The 12,495-nt window shown below is 41.1% G+C and overlaps 1 protein-coding gene across 6 annotated transcripts in view; it reads left to right on the forward strand.

Annotated features, from left to right (window-relative positions):
* nfixa (nuclear factor I/Xa) overlaps positions 1 to 12,495 on the forward strand; it is a 165,954-nt gene that overhangs the window by 136,714 nt on the left and 16,745 nt on the right. For 5 of the 6 annotated variants that reach the window (XM_088301962.1, XM_088301964.1, XM_088301963.1 and 2 more), the window contains 6 exons: positions 346 to 420; positions 906 to 1,029; positions 2,845 to 2,880; positions 3,159 to 3,286; positions 4,429 to 4,503; positions 9,414 to 9,524. In XM_088301962.1, coding sequence (XP_088158088.1) covers positions 346 to 420; positions 906 to 1,029; positions 2,845 to 2,880; positions 3,159 to 3,286; positions 4,429 to 4,503; positions 9,414 to 9,524 — 549 coding nt within the window. The remainder of the gene's footprint in view (positions 1 to 345; positions 421 to 905; positions 1,030 to 2,844; positions 2,881 to 3,158; positions 3,287 to 4,428; positions 4,504 to 9,413; positions 9,525 to 12,495) is intronic. The other variant, XM_088301968.1, reaches the window with a different exon arrangement.

The following is a 12,495-nucleotide window of genomic DNA, read 5'->3' on the forward strand; positions in this document are numbered from 1 at the left end:
TGTGCCCACTTGCCCAACCATATTATCTCACTTGTATATGCGTACTTACCCTCTCAAAAAGATTAAACCCCATATTTGATTTCAGTTTTACTGCTTTGAGGTCACAATAACAGTACAAGTTTTGATATGATTTATTTTGGTGTCAAAACAAACAAAAAAAAAACTTGCATTTCGACTGTGGTGAGTATTTTTTTTTTAATCGCCACTGTACATCACACCATTACACTGTAAATTGCAAACGTGCATGTCGATTTCTAAATAGTTGTCTCAAAGATGTACACATTTCATGGATTTTTTACTTTCTTATTTGAATGTTTGATCAAAGTATATCCCCCCCCCTCACAGGACACCTGAGTTTCCAAGACTGCTTTGTCACCTCAGGGGTTTGGAATGTGGCTGAGCTCGTCAGAGTGTCACAGAGTAAGTAAAAAACAAACACATTAATACATTAAAAAAAAGGAGAAAAAAATAAATGAGTACTTAACGGATTGCTGCCAAATTCCAATTTGGATCAACCCCAACATACACCTACATACCCCCCTCATGCATATGCCTGAATTATGTTATTAATATTCATTCCTTACTCACTTGGAAATGTGGTAAAAATGTCAAAATGTGTTTATATGCTTTATCTGGAGCCGAACCAAAATGAAATGTGTTTTTCCTTGACCTATATGCACCACTCCTCAAAAACCTAACATGGATTTTGATTAAATACTATTTCTGTAATCCTGCTCTTATACAGTCAGTTAAAACATTTGCTCCTTGGCAGAAGTAAAAAAACTATTATTTTGCACTCCACATTTCTCCACTTCTTTTTGTCTCATTAATATCATCAGCACCCGCATTTGCACATATATATATTTAATGTTCAGTATTTTTCTTTTCTTTCCCTTACCTTTTAGCTCCCGTTGCAACGGCTTCAGGTCCGAACTTCTCATTGGCCGACCTGGACAGCAGTCCCAGCTACTACAACATCAACCAGGTGGCTGTGGGGCGACGTTCCCTCACCTCCCCTCCCTCCACCAGGTACGTGGCTAAAGCGGAGTACGCAGATTGCAACGACTACTCCTGAAGTCCCGCCGTTAAAATTCTCTCATTCTGTCGTTGACTGCACAGGTGTGAATGTATTGTACAGTGGCACTTTGAGTTACAAGTTGAATTTGTTCCTTGATCATACGACATTCACCTTGTAACGCAAAACACCCATCCTCAATGAGATTAAAACAATCGTCATTAATCAGTACTGGCCACACCAAACAAATAAACAAAAAATTGCAATGTGTTTAATATTGAGAAACAAAACACTCTTTAATATTATAATTAAAAAAAAAAAATTTTATTAATGAAATAATCCAAAAAAAATTTGTTGTCACACTTTCGCCTTCAATGCACATTGTGTTGCTTATTCTGATGTGCCTGTGCCACCTGGAGGCAGTACTTAAATACAGAATGTTTAATTCTGTTTAGTTTGACAGTAATCTTAAACCGAGACTAGTGACAATAAACAGCATAAGTGTTTTGTTTTTTTATTAATGTTTAATAATTAAATCAGCCAAACTGCAGCTTGTTGTGAAGTGAGTTGAGTCACCTGCCACCATTCAACGCTCATATCTCAAGTTTGCTCTCACAAGTCAAAGCAAAAAAATGGCTGATGGGCAGCTTGTATCTCAAGGCACCACCGTATAATGTCATGTCATTGACTTTGCATGAATTTACTCCTGTTCTTTGCCGTTTCTCCTTATGAATGTGTTTCTCTTTCTGTTAGATGTTCACCTCCTTTGCTCCTTTTCCACTGCACATTACCTACTCCAGGGGTTCTCAGATTTTTTGGGGGTCCAGACAGGGGACACCTTATTTCAAGGACCACGTCATAATCTGGCAAATTAAAAATACAGTCATTACAATGCAGCGGGAAAAAAAATAATCGGTTGGATTTACATTTAAAATAAAGTTTGGACATTAGTTGTATGTGATGAAAATCGTCTTTCACCAAAATTCTTATGATTTTATTTCATACAATATTTATGTTGGTGAAACATGATTTCAACTTGTGCAACCAATTTCCATCACTTTTGTAATGTAAATCCAACAGATGCTTTTTTTTCCAGTTTCATTTCAAATTATTTTATTGTAAGAAAGTAAAAACCTGCATTGTTTCAAAGAGAAAGAAGTCAGAATTCTGGTTAACGAATTCCTATTTTAGGTTAAAAAAAATGTGTAATTTAATCCAACGGGGGGAAAAAAATGGATTTAAAAGTCAGCAACACAATAAAGAATTTGTCCAAGATTAAGTTGTAATATAATATTAAATAGGTACATTTCAAAAATACAAATGTATTCTCAGAGTATATCTTTTTTTCTGTAAAAGACACCCATGCTCTCTAAGAAATTAGAACTATACTCTCGAACAGATCTAGAAGCCAAAATCCAAACCAATGCTACTCCGTCATTGTTTGAGTAAGTTGTTCATGGCCACCTCACTAGAACTTTTGAGGCTCCAAATAGCAATTCTAAAACACACATGTTAATGTTTGCTTTCCCTGTTGCTGTGCCTTAGCTCCACTTCGTTACAGTTTCTTGCTGTCGTTCAACCTCCTCTTGGATAAAAATATTCTCCTTGCTGAAAGTAAATACAAGAGTGGCTTCTTTCCTTCCATTGTTGTTTGTGTAACATTCTGACTGAGGCTGAAAGTTTTTTTCCCCCCCGTTTCTGAGTTGATACTGTGCAGTGTAAAAAGCGTTTTGTTTTAATCATACAATTACTCCCTCTGCTTTCACTCTTTGTCTTTTTTAACTTGTCTTTCCTTTCTTCTCGCCTTTTGTCATCTGCCGTCACTTTAGGTCTGAGGTGGAACTGTACGCAAACCTTCCGCGGAGGTAGTTAAAAAACACAGACAAAGACACAAAACTAGTGCCGCATTCTACACAAATCAAAGAAATAATTAAATAAATAACACGAACACTCTCATGGAAAAAGCTAATCCAATAGTGTATGGCACCACTTTCTTACTTTTGCTTCTGTGTCATTTGTAGTTTCCATACCTTGTGCTTCAGAAGGTTGTTGAGTCCAAATTTCTTAGGCCCTCCATCAGAACATTCACAACAAGAGCATATTTTTGTCTCCTTCCAAACATCCTCTCCATGCCTCCCACCAGCTCCACCAAGAGGAAGTCGTTAGACGACAGTGAGATGGAGAGCCCTACAGATGATGTTTTCTATCCCGGACGCTCGCCCGCCGCCAGCTCATCCCAATCCAGCGCGTGGCCCAATGACATGGATGCAGGTACCAGCTCGCCACACCTCACACATCCCTCTCCCACAAAGCAACGCCTCAACAGTCTTCCTTGCACTACCCCACATAGCCCCACTCCCCATCCACCATCGCCATAGCTCTACTAATAGATCCCTCTATCTAACCCCGGCCTTCGCTCTGAGAATATGCACCCTCCACTCTTAACCATTGTACATGAAAGAAAAGAAACGGCGACAACAGAGAAAATACAAATACTTTGACCAGCCCTCTGTGGCTAGCAGGGCTGGGATTAACGATGTTTGATTCCACTTTTTTTTCCAACCGATACCAATACAAGTATTCACTCCAGAGTACTCACCGATACTGAGTACTGATACTGCTAGTTATTTTGCTACGTAACATACTAATTAACAGAATGATAATAATTATCAGCTTTCTGGTGATTTGAACATGTCAAACTTCCATAGTGTAGCACCAATTTCGAGCGAGGAGGATTTACTCCTTGTCAGATTTGTTTGCTTTAAGTATCCGTGGCTGGTATCGGCAGCCTTCTCAGTACTCACTACTTTGAGTAGTCAGAGTTACTTTTTAGTTTGTAAGTTTTCTCGAAAGTAAAAGCTTAATAAAATTAATAATCTAAACCAAGAAAGGTTTTAAACACGGATGTTTTATTGTGGAAAAAAAAAAACACGAAACCTCCAGTTTGTTCCACCCGTTTCACAAAACAATACATCTATTTACATTGCGCTTTCAACCTTTTGTAACGAAGCGCTTTAAAGAATATTTCAATTGTATAACTATTGCAACAGAGCGCTTGTTTGAAGCCGTTGTAGAAGAACAAAATATTCCTATTACACGATGTGTTTCATGAATGTTGATATACGTCAAAATAAATCGCCATAGACATCAGGAAGATTTTCCAATGATTTGAAAAACAGGCCTGATTGACGGCTGTAAATTTATATTATCCTTGTTTTGGTCAACACTCCCACCCAACAATGCAGGAACGCTGCTTCCACCCTTGATAACTTCTAATGACACAAGTACATGTTCATGATCACAAGCCATGAAACGTAATGCTCACTCTTAACCCTCTCCACTTTCTCCCCCTCATCTGCTCTGTCTCTCTCTCTCTCTCTCTCATTGTTAACAATACCCTTCTCCACTTTCAGTGCAGCACCATTTGGCCAGTGTGCAGGAGAGGAAGATAAAACATGAAAACGAAGGCGTGCAGTTTCCTTACCATGGTTAGAACAACATTGATTACACTTACATATTTGATATGAATCAGCGCACTCATTGCTCTTTGTATATATTGTGTTTGTTTGTTTGTATATGAGGTCAATGAAGGGGAAAAAGAGTGTTATTTTAAATTGTGGAAATTAGAATTCTATCCTCCTGATGACATTTTTTTTTTTCTCCCATTTTCTTTGTGTTTCATTTAAGTGGCGGGACTTTCCAGGATTATCCACTTAGAGTTTTACATTCTTTGTCACACATCCACAGCTCACTTCAATTCCCCGGCTTTCTTTCCAAAGTCCTGCCTGCCCTCCTAGTGTCATTTTAACCAACAGATGTCACCATGCATAAAAACACCAGTAGACACACAAACACACATGCATTTGCTTGAACATGCTGAGTGACTCAGTCATGTATAAAGAGACCTCCACAGGTTCCGTGTCTCGGTGCACACAGGCGTGCATAATGTGTGCCTGCACAGATGCCCCTCTGCCGCTCGCCCACTTTACACCCCCTCCATAGGCAGACGTTCGCACATCGAAACGCCCATGCTTACCATGCTCCCCGCCCCTGCAGGTGCTCAGGTGCCCGCCTTGCCTTCACCTCTCTGTCTCGCCATCCCTCCCCTGGCTTGAAATCCCTCATTAAGACGCTTACCGTCTGCGGATCAGAGGTGTAAAACCCTTCCTCCTGCTTCCTTGGACTCCCTTCCATCTTCCAGCGCAGTCTCCCTGCTGTCTAATTGAAAATGTGTACAGCGGGGAGGACTCTGGGGAGGGACGTAGCTTAAAGCGATGGTTAGGTTTATCACTGGAGCCTCAGCGGCTGCTCCGATATTCCTGCTCCACTTAGCTGGAGATGTAATTAAGAGACTGCTCATCAAGGCCGCCGCAGCAGTTGCTGCATGTCTTTGCACTCCAGAGAATCACCTCCCATCAATTCCTACTTCTTGTTCACTATGGTCTGTCTCTCCCTTGTCTGTTTATCGCCTCCTGGTCTCCATAGTGCAGCATCATGCCTTGTGTACCGCCTAATAAGTCTGCAGAACAGAGATGAGGAAACTGTATCTATGTGTACCCTGGACTGGTTGAAAAAACATTTGGTTATTTCTGTCAGCACTTTTGATTCTACATTCAGGTCATGTGGAGATTAGATTAGATAGAGCATGGTGGGCAAACTACGGCCCGGGGGCCACATGCGGCCCGTTAAACGTTTTAGTCCAGCCCACCAAACTGGAAAAAAAATGAAATGAATAAACCTTGTTAATGTTTGATTTTCTAAATATTGTGGTTTTTCAAAGACATAAATATTGTTGTAATGCTTTTGTTCACTTTCATTCAAAATTATTATATTCTTTCTCAGATGATGTGAGGTTATCAAAACACTCCATCCATCTGCTCCTGGTTCGGCCCCTCTGTCAAATTTTAGAACCCATTGTGGCCCGCCAATCAAAAAGTTTGCCCACCCCTGAGATAGAGGCTGAAATCTGATTGGACAAAAAAAAAATCTTACATCAACATACACATACCAGAAGCAGTGCAACTGAGACAACAGCTATGAAATGAGAATAGAATATTAGAAATGAATTCATACATTTTTTGGAACAAATATTAGAATTTAGGTCCATTAGCCACCACTGATACAAGACCAGACAACAAGCAAGTATTGAGGGGTGCGCTACATGAAGGGAAAATCATTACAGACAATGTGCAATTTTGGTACAGGGTGTATCCGATTTTCTGAAGGATCCCACCTGCCAAATGCTATCTCAACTGGGAATTCTTGTCCAGGTGGGGGTATGTAAACACACTCACGCATACACACACACACCATGTGCTCGCTTAAGAGAAGGAAAAACAAAACCAACGCTCGTCAGATACAGGTGTGCCTCGGTGTGTGTCCACTTGCAGCGCTTTCCTTCCGCTCGCAATAACCAATAGAGCACAGACATCCATCAGGCACATTCGTACACTGTCACATTCAGATACACACCATAGATTTCCACGCACAGACACGCACTCGTACAGCTGAAGCATGGTCCCAGATGGTGAATGACTGTGTGTATAGCCTTGGGATCCGTGAGGATGCCGGAGACATCTGCTCCACATGGGCTCAAGGAGGGAGGGAGGGGGGGGAGTGCATGGGGGGGGGGGGTATAAGGCAGGCAAAACAACCATGATTTCATATTAGCTCCAAATGATTGTTGAATAAATCAAACGCCGTGTGGGCTTCCCCCGCTGGTTCCGTGATGTGTCAGGCCCATAGCTGCGTAGCTGGAGTCCTGGAAGTTAGAATTCCTTGGCTATCCTTGACTTGTCCAAACCAAGCGTCACATTTTTCCCTCAAAATTATGCGGACCTGAGTCTATCTGTGTGCTTCAGGAGGCGCATCTGGTGGCAGGCCTGTTAGTGCAGAGAGACAGAAGGGTCATCAGGGGAGCGCTTGATTGGTTGCCAGTGGAACGCCAAAGCTTGCCAGGAGAGAAAGAGTGCAGTTGTGGCACAAGCGCACATGTGAACCAGATTGGCAGACGGCTTCGTCTCTGAAGTGCTGAGACATTTTCTTTTACATTCTCCTGATGGTAGCGTTGGCGTTTTAAGGGCCCAGATGTCTGTCGTCAGCGGATTCCCCGTCTTCCTTTCCATTCCCCAGCTTCATTCAACGCTTACATGGGGATAAACGTTCTTTCGAATCTCGCATTAACCTTTTTTTTCCTCATTATCTGAGTGGCAAAACAATCACTAGAGAATTTGTAGTTCGTGATTGTTAGTTTCACTCACATACGTACAGTACATATCGCTAATGTTCCTTCAAATCTCAGTCACGACACTAACTCACTACACTAATCACACACAGATTTGCGGTTTGTTATTCATAAATTCACATTCCCTTTTTTTCCCCCGTGCAGCATCTCCTAGTTATTGATTGAAAAACTCACTTGTAGTTTTTGTGCTATTTCTAAAATTGCCCAAGATGCTGCCAAAGCCCTGTCTAACTCAGAATTGGTGTTAGGGACCCAATTTATGATTTTTTTCCGAGATCTGAGCTGTTTGTTGACATTCACAGTTAAAGTTTACTCTGCAAACAAACATATAATAAAGACAGTTACACTGTTTGTATTTAAAACCACCACAGAGCTTTGCCTTAGGTAAGTTTGTTTAACCTAATGCTGAGAAATAATACAAAATACCTTAACAAATAGCATTAGTGTCATGGTGTCGTAGCCGTTTACACAATGAATATTTGAACAAAATTGGTGAGGCAGCACAGCTAGACAGACAATATAACAATAGACAGGGGAATATATTCTTTGTTCTCTTCAACAACGACTAGGAGGTCGGGCTCAGAGCCGGTGCTGATAGTGGACGTTTACTACCCTTGGTGTCAGAAGTGGGATCCGAGGTTGCCTTCGTGGTCTAATATGTGCTTCTGGTCGTCCGCTTCATTGACATTTCTGCTGAATGTACTGTTAAATGCCTTTACAAACCGCAGTCATTCCCAGGCTTTTTTTCAGTTTACACTCATAGAAGTGTCATAGAAATCACGACTGGCTGTTGGTGTCAGAAGATGGATCCGAGGTTGTCTTCATGCTTGGAATGTATCTGACAGCACAATACTCCCACCTACTCCTGCTACAGTTTGGGTGGGGGAAGAGGGGGTGAGGGGGTGTAAGAAAAAGAAATATATGTCTACCAAAGACATAAATGCTTCACACATATTCACTCCCACCTGCTTGAGACTTAACTCTTTCACACCAGGAGGGAAGGTTTTTGCACGCCCCCACGCTTACCATCCACTTTCACACGTCTCCAGCTGGAGGAGGAATCTTATTTAATGCCCTGTTTGATGCGGAGCAGCCACAAAAATAGACTACAAAACCAGAGCCTGGAAAAAAAAAGTTTTCAAGAAGAAATATTATCCTATCACTCAGTCGTCAGGAAGATTAGGAGAAACCCCACCGCATAAGAAACGTCTTCTTTTTTTTTTTGCTCAGTTTTTATGCTGTTACATGTGTTCGTGCCAGATAATAAGCATACGTAAACATCTTATGACATCCCGATTTCATACATGTCGTCAGAGCAACGCATGGAAAAAACAAAACACTGCTGCATTTCTCACAGGTTCTGCTTTGCTATCTCACTCGCTTCGCTCCCTCGCATATTTTCATGTCTCCCACGTGCTTGTCGCCTCCCGCCGTCTCCTCTGTCCGTCTGCTTGTCTTTCGCACTCAGCAGCTGCTGCGTCCATACTGTACAGTGTGTACTATTTCTGAATGAAGCCCTCTTCTCGTGCAGCCAGCCTGTGGGCCTGGCAGCGGCCAAAAACCGCAACTAGCTGACTGTGGCTGTAACGGTGGCCGCGTTTGGTGCTGGCACCTGAAAAAGACAGAGAAAAGCCAAAGAAGAAGAAAGGAGACAGAGAAAACATACAGTGGCACAGTTAGAGGTTATTATTGCTACAGATGTGCCTTGGCTCTCAAACAAAGGCTAGTTTGATATTGGCTTCAGTTATTTTCCCCCCCATTTTTTTTTCCTTTTGAAGACATGCTTGTAAAATACTGCCCGGCCCATTACTTCAAAGTCGGGAGCTGGGAATCCTCTATCGAAATGAATTATTGTTGCAGGAGAACCACAAAGAACTCTGATCTTTTTTTTTATATATATATTTGTGAATGAGGCAATCAAGCTGCATTGAATCTTGTGATTGGCTCTTTGAAATCAATAGGAGTGAATTACAAACATCCAACACCCCGAATCAAGTCCCCTTTTATAATAATAAAAGCAATGTGCCACAGTAAAAAAAAAAAAAAAAGAACAAATTGTTGATTAAAACCACCTCTCTTTTCCCTACTCTCCTCCCCACTTTTTTTTTTTTTTTGTTGATCCCATATTTTTTTTATTTATTTTTTTTTTACCAGGACTGTCCTCGCCTGGTTCACTTAAGAAGTTCAACGCCCTGTCTTCCCAGAGGTCCCCCCGCATGGCGTTCACACACCACCCGCTGCCCGTGCTGGCAGGAGTGAGACCAGGTGAGAGAGCCCTGCCACCAAGCTGAGAACCCCCGACCCCCACCCCCTCTCATATTCCAGTCTGAAAAAGAGAGAGAAGGAAATGGAGATGGTACCCCCCCCAAAAAAACAAAGGAATTTCACAAAAAAACATTCCAATCCCGCAGTTGCAACTGCTGAGTTTTCCCATGTTCAGTGTGACTGCTATACCATCATGGCTGGCCTCAGTTTTTCTCTCTCTCTCTTTCAGTCTATCTTTATCCATACATTTGTTTTTTAACATCACCATTGTGCTTGTTTTAATACTGTCATTGCATGGGTCCATTGCTGCATCCATGCCTTTGCCTCTGTGCTTATTAATCTAATGATCACCATTGAATGTCATGTTTAGATTGTGATTTTAGTGGTCTGTATGGGATATGAGATTTTACGTTCTCATATAATGAACGTGATGGGTCCGCAGTACTGGGCCGAATGCCACAGATTATTTATGCCACAATGACTGGAAGTACAGTGCCACTCAGTAGAGAGTTAGACCTCTGCTAACAAGCGTTCACAGTTCCTGGAAGATGAAGAACAGGTTTAGAATGAATCACGTTCCCTTGACACTAGAATTGTGTGAAATGGTGAATAATTTTCCTGAATTTGCACCTTTATCCAGATCCTCACCAAAATGTAATAGGTTCTTCTTGGTTCATGCAGCACCTTTCCAGAAGGTTCTGTGAAAGTTTGTTTTATAAATTTGCTTAATCATGCCAACTGTTCAAAATTCTAATACACGTCACTATGTAGGAAAAATAAATTAAATTAAATAAATTTGGAAAAATAAATTGCTTCATATGGATTGGTCGGTAGGCTTTATTTTATTTATATAGTGTCCAGATAAATTCCAAGCTTGAGAAGTGTAGTCACCATGTTTACTCATTGTTTTATGAAACATGGATAGTTGAAGTGGTAAAGCCTCAGATTTGTTTGCATTATTGTTATAATCTGATTTATGACTTAATGACTTGTGCCTATGACTCACTTTTTTGCTAGAATTTCGTAAAGTTGCTTAAACTGTAAACTTTAAATCTTTCATATTAATTAATGGTTCATTTGCCTTTACTTTAGTTTAAGATTAATTTATTTCTTGTGTTTGTTGAAAGACATATGGGAATGGGACCTTCCAAAAAAATAATCTCATATTAAATTGCAATCACAATATTAAAAAAAAATAAAAATGCATTTTTTCTCTAGTTCTACCACACAGATTTACTACGGTAATTAAAAAATCAAAATAATAATTTAAAAATAATAATAATAATTAATTAAAACAACAAAATTAGTGGGTGCCGAAGACTTATGCACAGCATTGTTAAGATAAGAAATTTTGAGACAAAAAGACACAAAAAAGCTGGCTCTCTTTTTTCCACTCAACATGTTCAGTTTTGTCCTTGTTTCTAGTTTTAATGAGAGCATATTTTCACAGAACGGCACAGATTCCATGAGTGTGTTTCCAGTGACGTCTTTTGATTGAGGCACAAAGGGCAAATTGTCCTCGGAGCATTTTGCTCCAATAGCATATCCTACAAGGTTTCTCCATCTCCGCTTTGAGAATTCCCAACGTCCCTCCAATGTGAACTTTGCCAACAAGTCCCTGAAGGCTGGCGGGCTCACTTTTCAAAGGCATAAATACGTCCTCCGCTCTCATTCCATTTGACTCTCAAAGGGAACGGCTTGGTCTGCGGCCAAACCGCACCTACCCATGTAAAGGTCATTTGCACTCAATGCCCTCGTGTTAAAGCGTATTGAATTTTACTTTCAGCTCTCCCGAAGGTATATTTAGAATGTATACTCAAGGACGTGCCTTCAACCACTGAGCATGTTTTGCTCAAGAGTCCAAGAAATTAAACATTGCATTTTGATTGAGTACCCAATGAGTTGAAGTAACTGTGTATCTGGATTGTTAACTGAGTGGTTTGGCGTAATCGAGAGGCTGTAATGAGGCAGTGTTTTGAGCTTGTGTTGGTTTGCAGACACGCACACACACACGCACACACACGTGTGTGCATGTGTAAATTTACACTCTTGTCTGGGCTACAATGGCTGCAGTCCAAATGGAATGTCCCTTAGAGGCCTCGCTTCTATAAAGTGCCTGGAGGAAGACAGGAAAGTGGAGTGAAAAGAAAGATGTGAATACACAGAGAGATGCTTCTCGTAACCAAGGCCCACCTTGGACGCGCCGAAACGGTTCACTCCTCTTGTGTAAGTCTAGTGTGAGAGTGTTCGCAGCTAAGTGCTGGATTGTTTATGTCCCGTTGTTGGCGCTGGACGCACATGGAGTGATGCCAGGCAGACTGCTGTCTGATTGCGCTCGTCTGGAGAGACCGCCATTGTGGCTGCGATTACGCACACGCAACCAATGCATGTACGTTGGGAACCTAACATTTAAGCGTTGTGCTAACTCGAGCATTAAAAAAATCCGAGGTGGCCAAAGTACTTACACTCTTGTCTTAAGTAGAAGTACAGATACTAAATTAAAAAAATAAATAAATAAAAGTAGATGTAGTGATTCAACTAATTCCCTTACATGCATCAAACATGTTGGAAGATAATTGCTGGAACCAGGCAAAGACAAGAACTGAATTTTAGGGCGATAGCATAAAATAGTTTTTCAACATTTCTTGTTCCATGTTTTTTTGAGGGGACACGAATAAAACAAAGCTCTGTGATCCACTTGTAAATTTGGGGATGAGTCGTCCCTCTCCCAATATATAAGTAGCAGCGCTGACCAATGACATACTTGGACAACCAGTCGGCAGTCACATTGCGTCCCTACCAAGTTGTCCTGTGTGCTTACCGTGCGATTATAGTACACGTGAGCGACCATCTTTTTCATAGGGCATGTGTACTGCCTTTGACATTAATTCCCCCTCCATTGCGGAGCTTTTGTTCCAGACGTCCATAAATCAAATGCACCATACAGAAATACCCTATTTAAATACGCTCC

Source organism: Idiotropiscis lumnitzeri, chromosome 8, assembly GCF_059441095.1.
Source record: "Idiotropiscis lumnitzeri isolate Australia: NSW breed Sydney's pygmy pipehorse chromosome 8, RoL_Ilum_1.0, whole genome shotgun sequence".
Classification (NCBI taxonomy): domain Eukaryota; kingdom Metazoa; phylum Chordata; class Actinopteri; order Syngnathiformes; family Syngnathidae; genus Idiotropiscis; species Idiotropiscis lumnitzeri.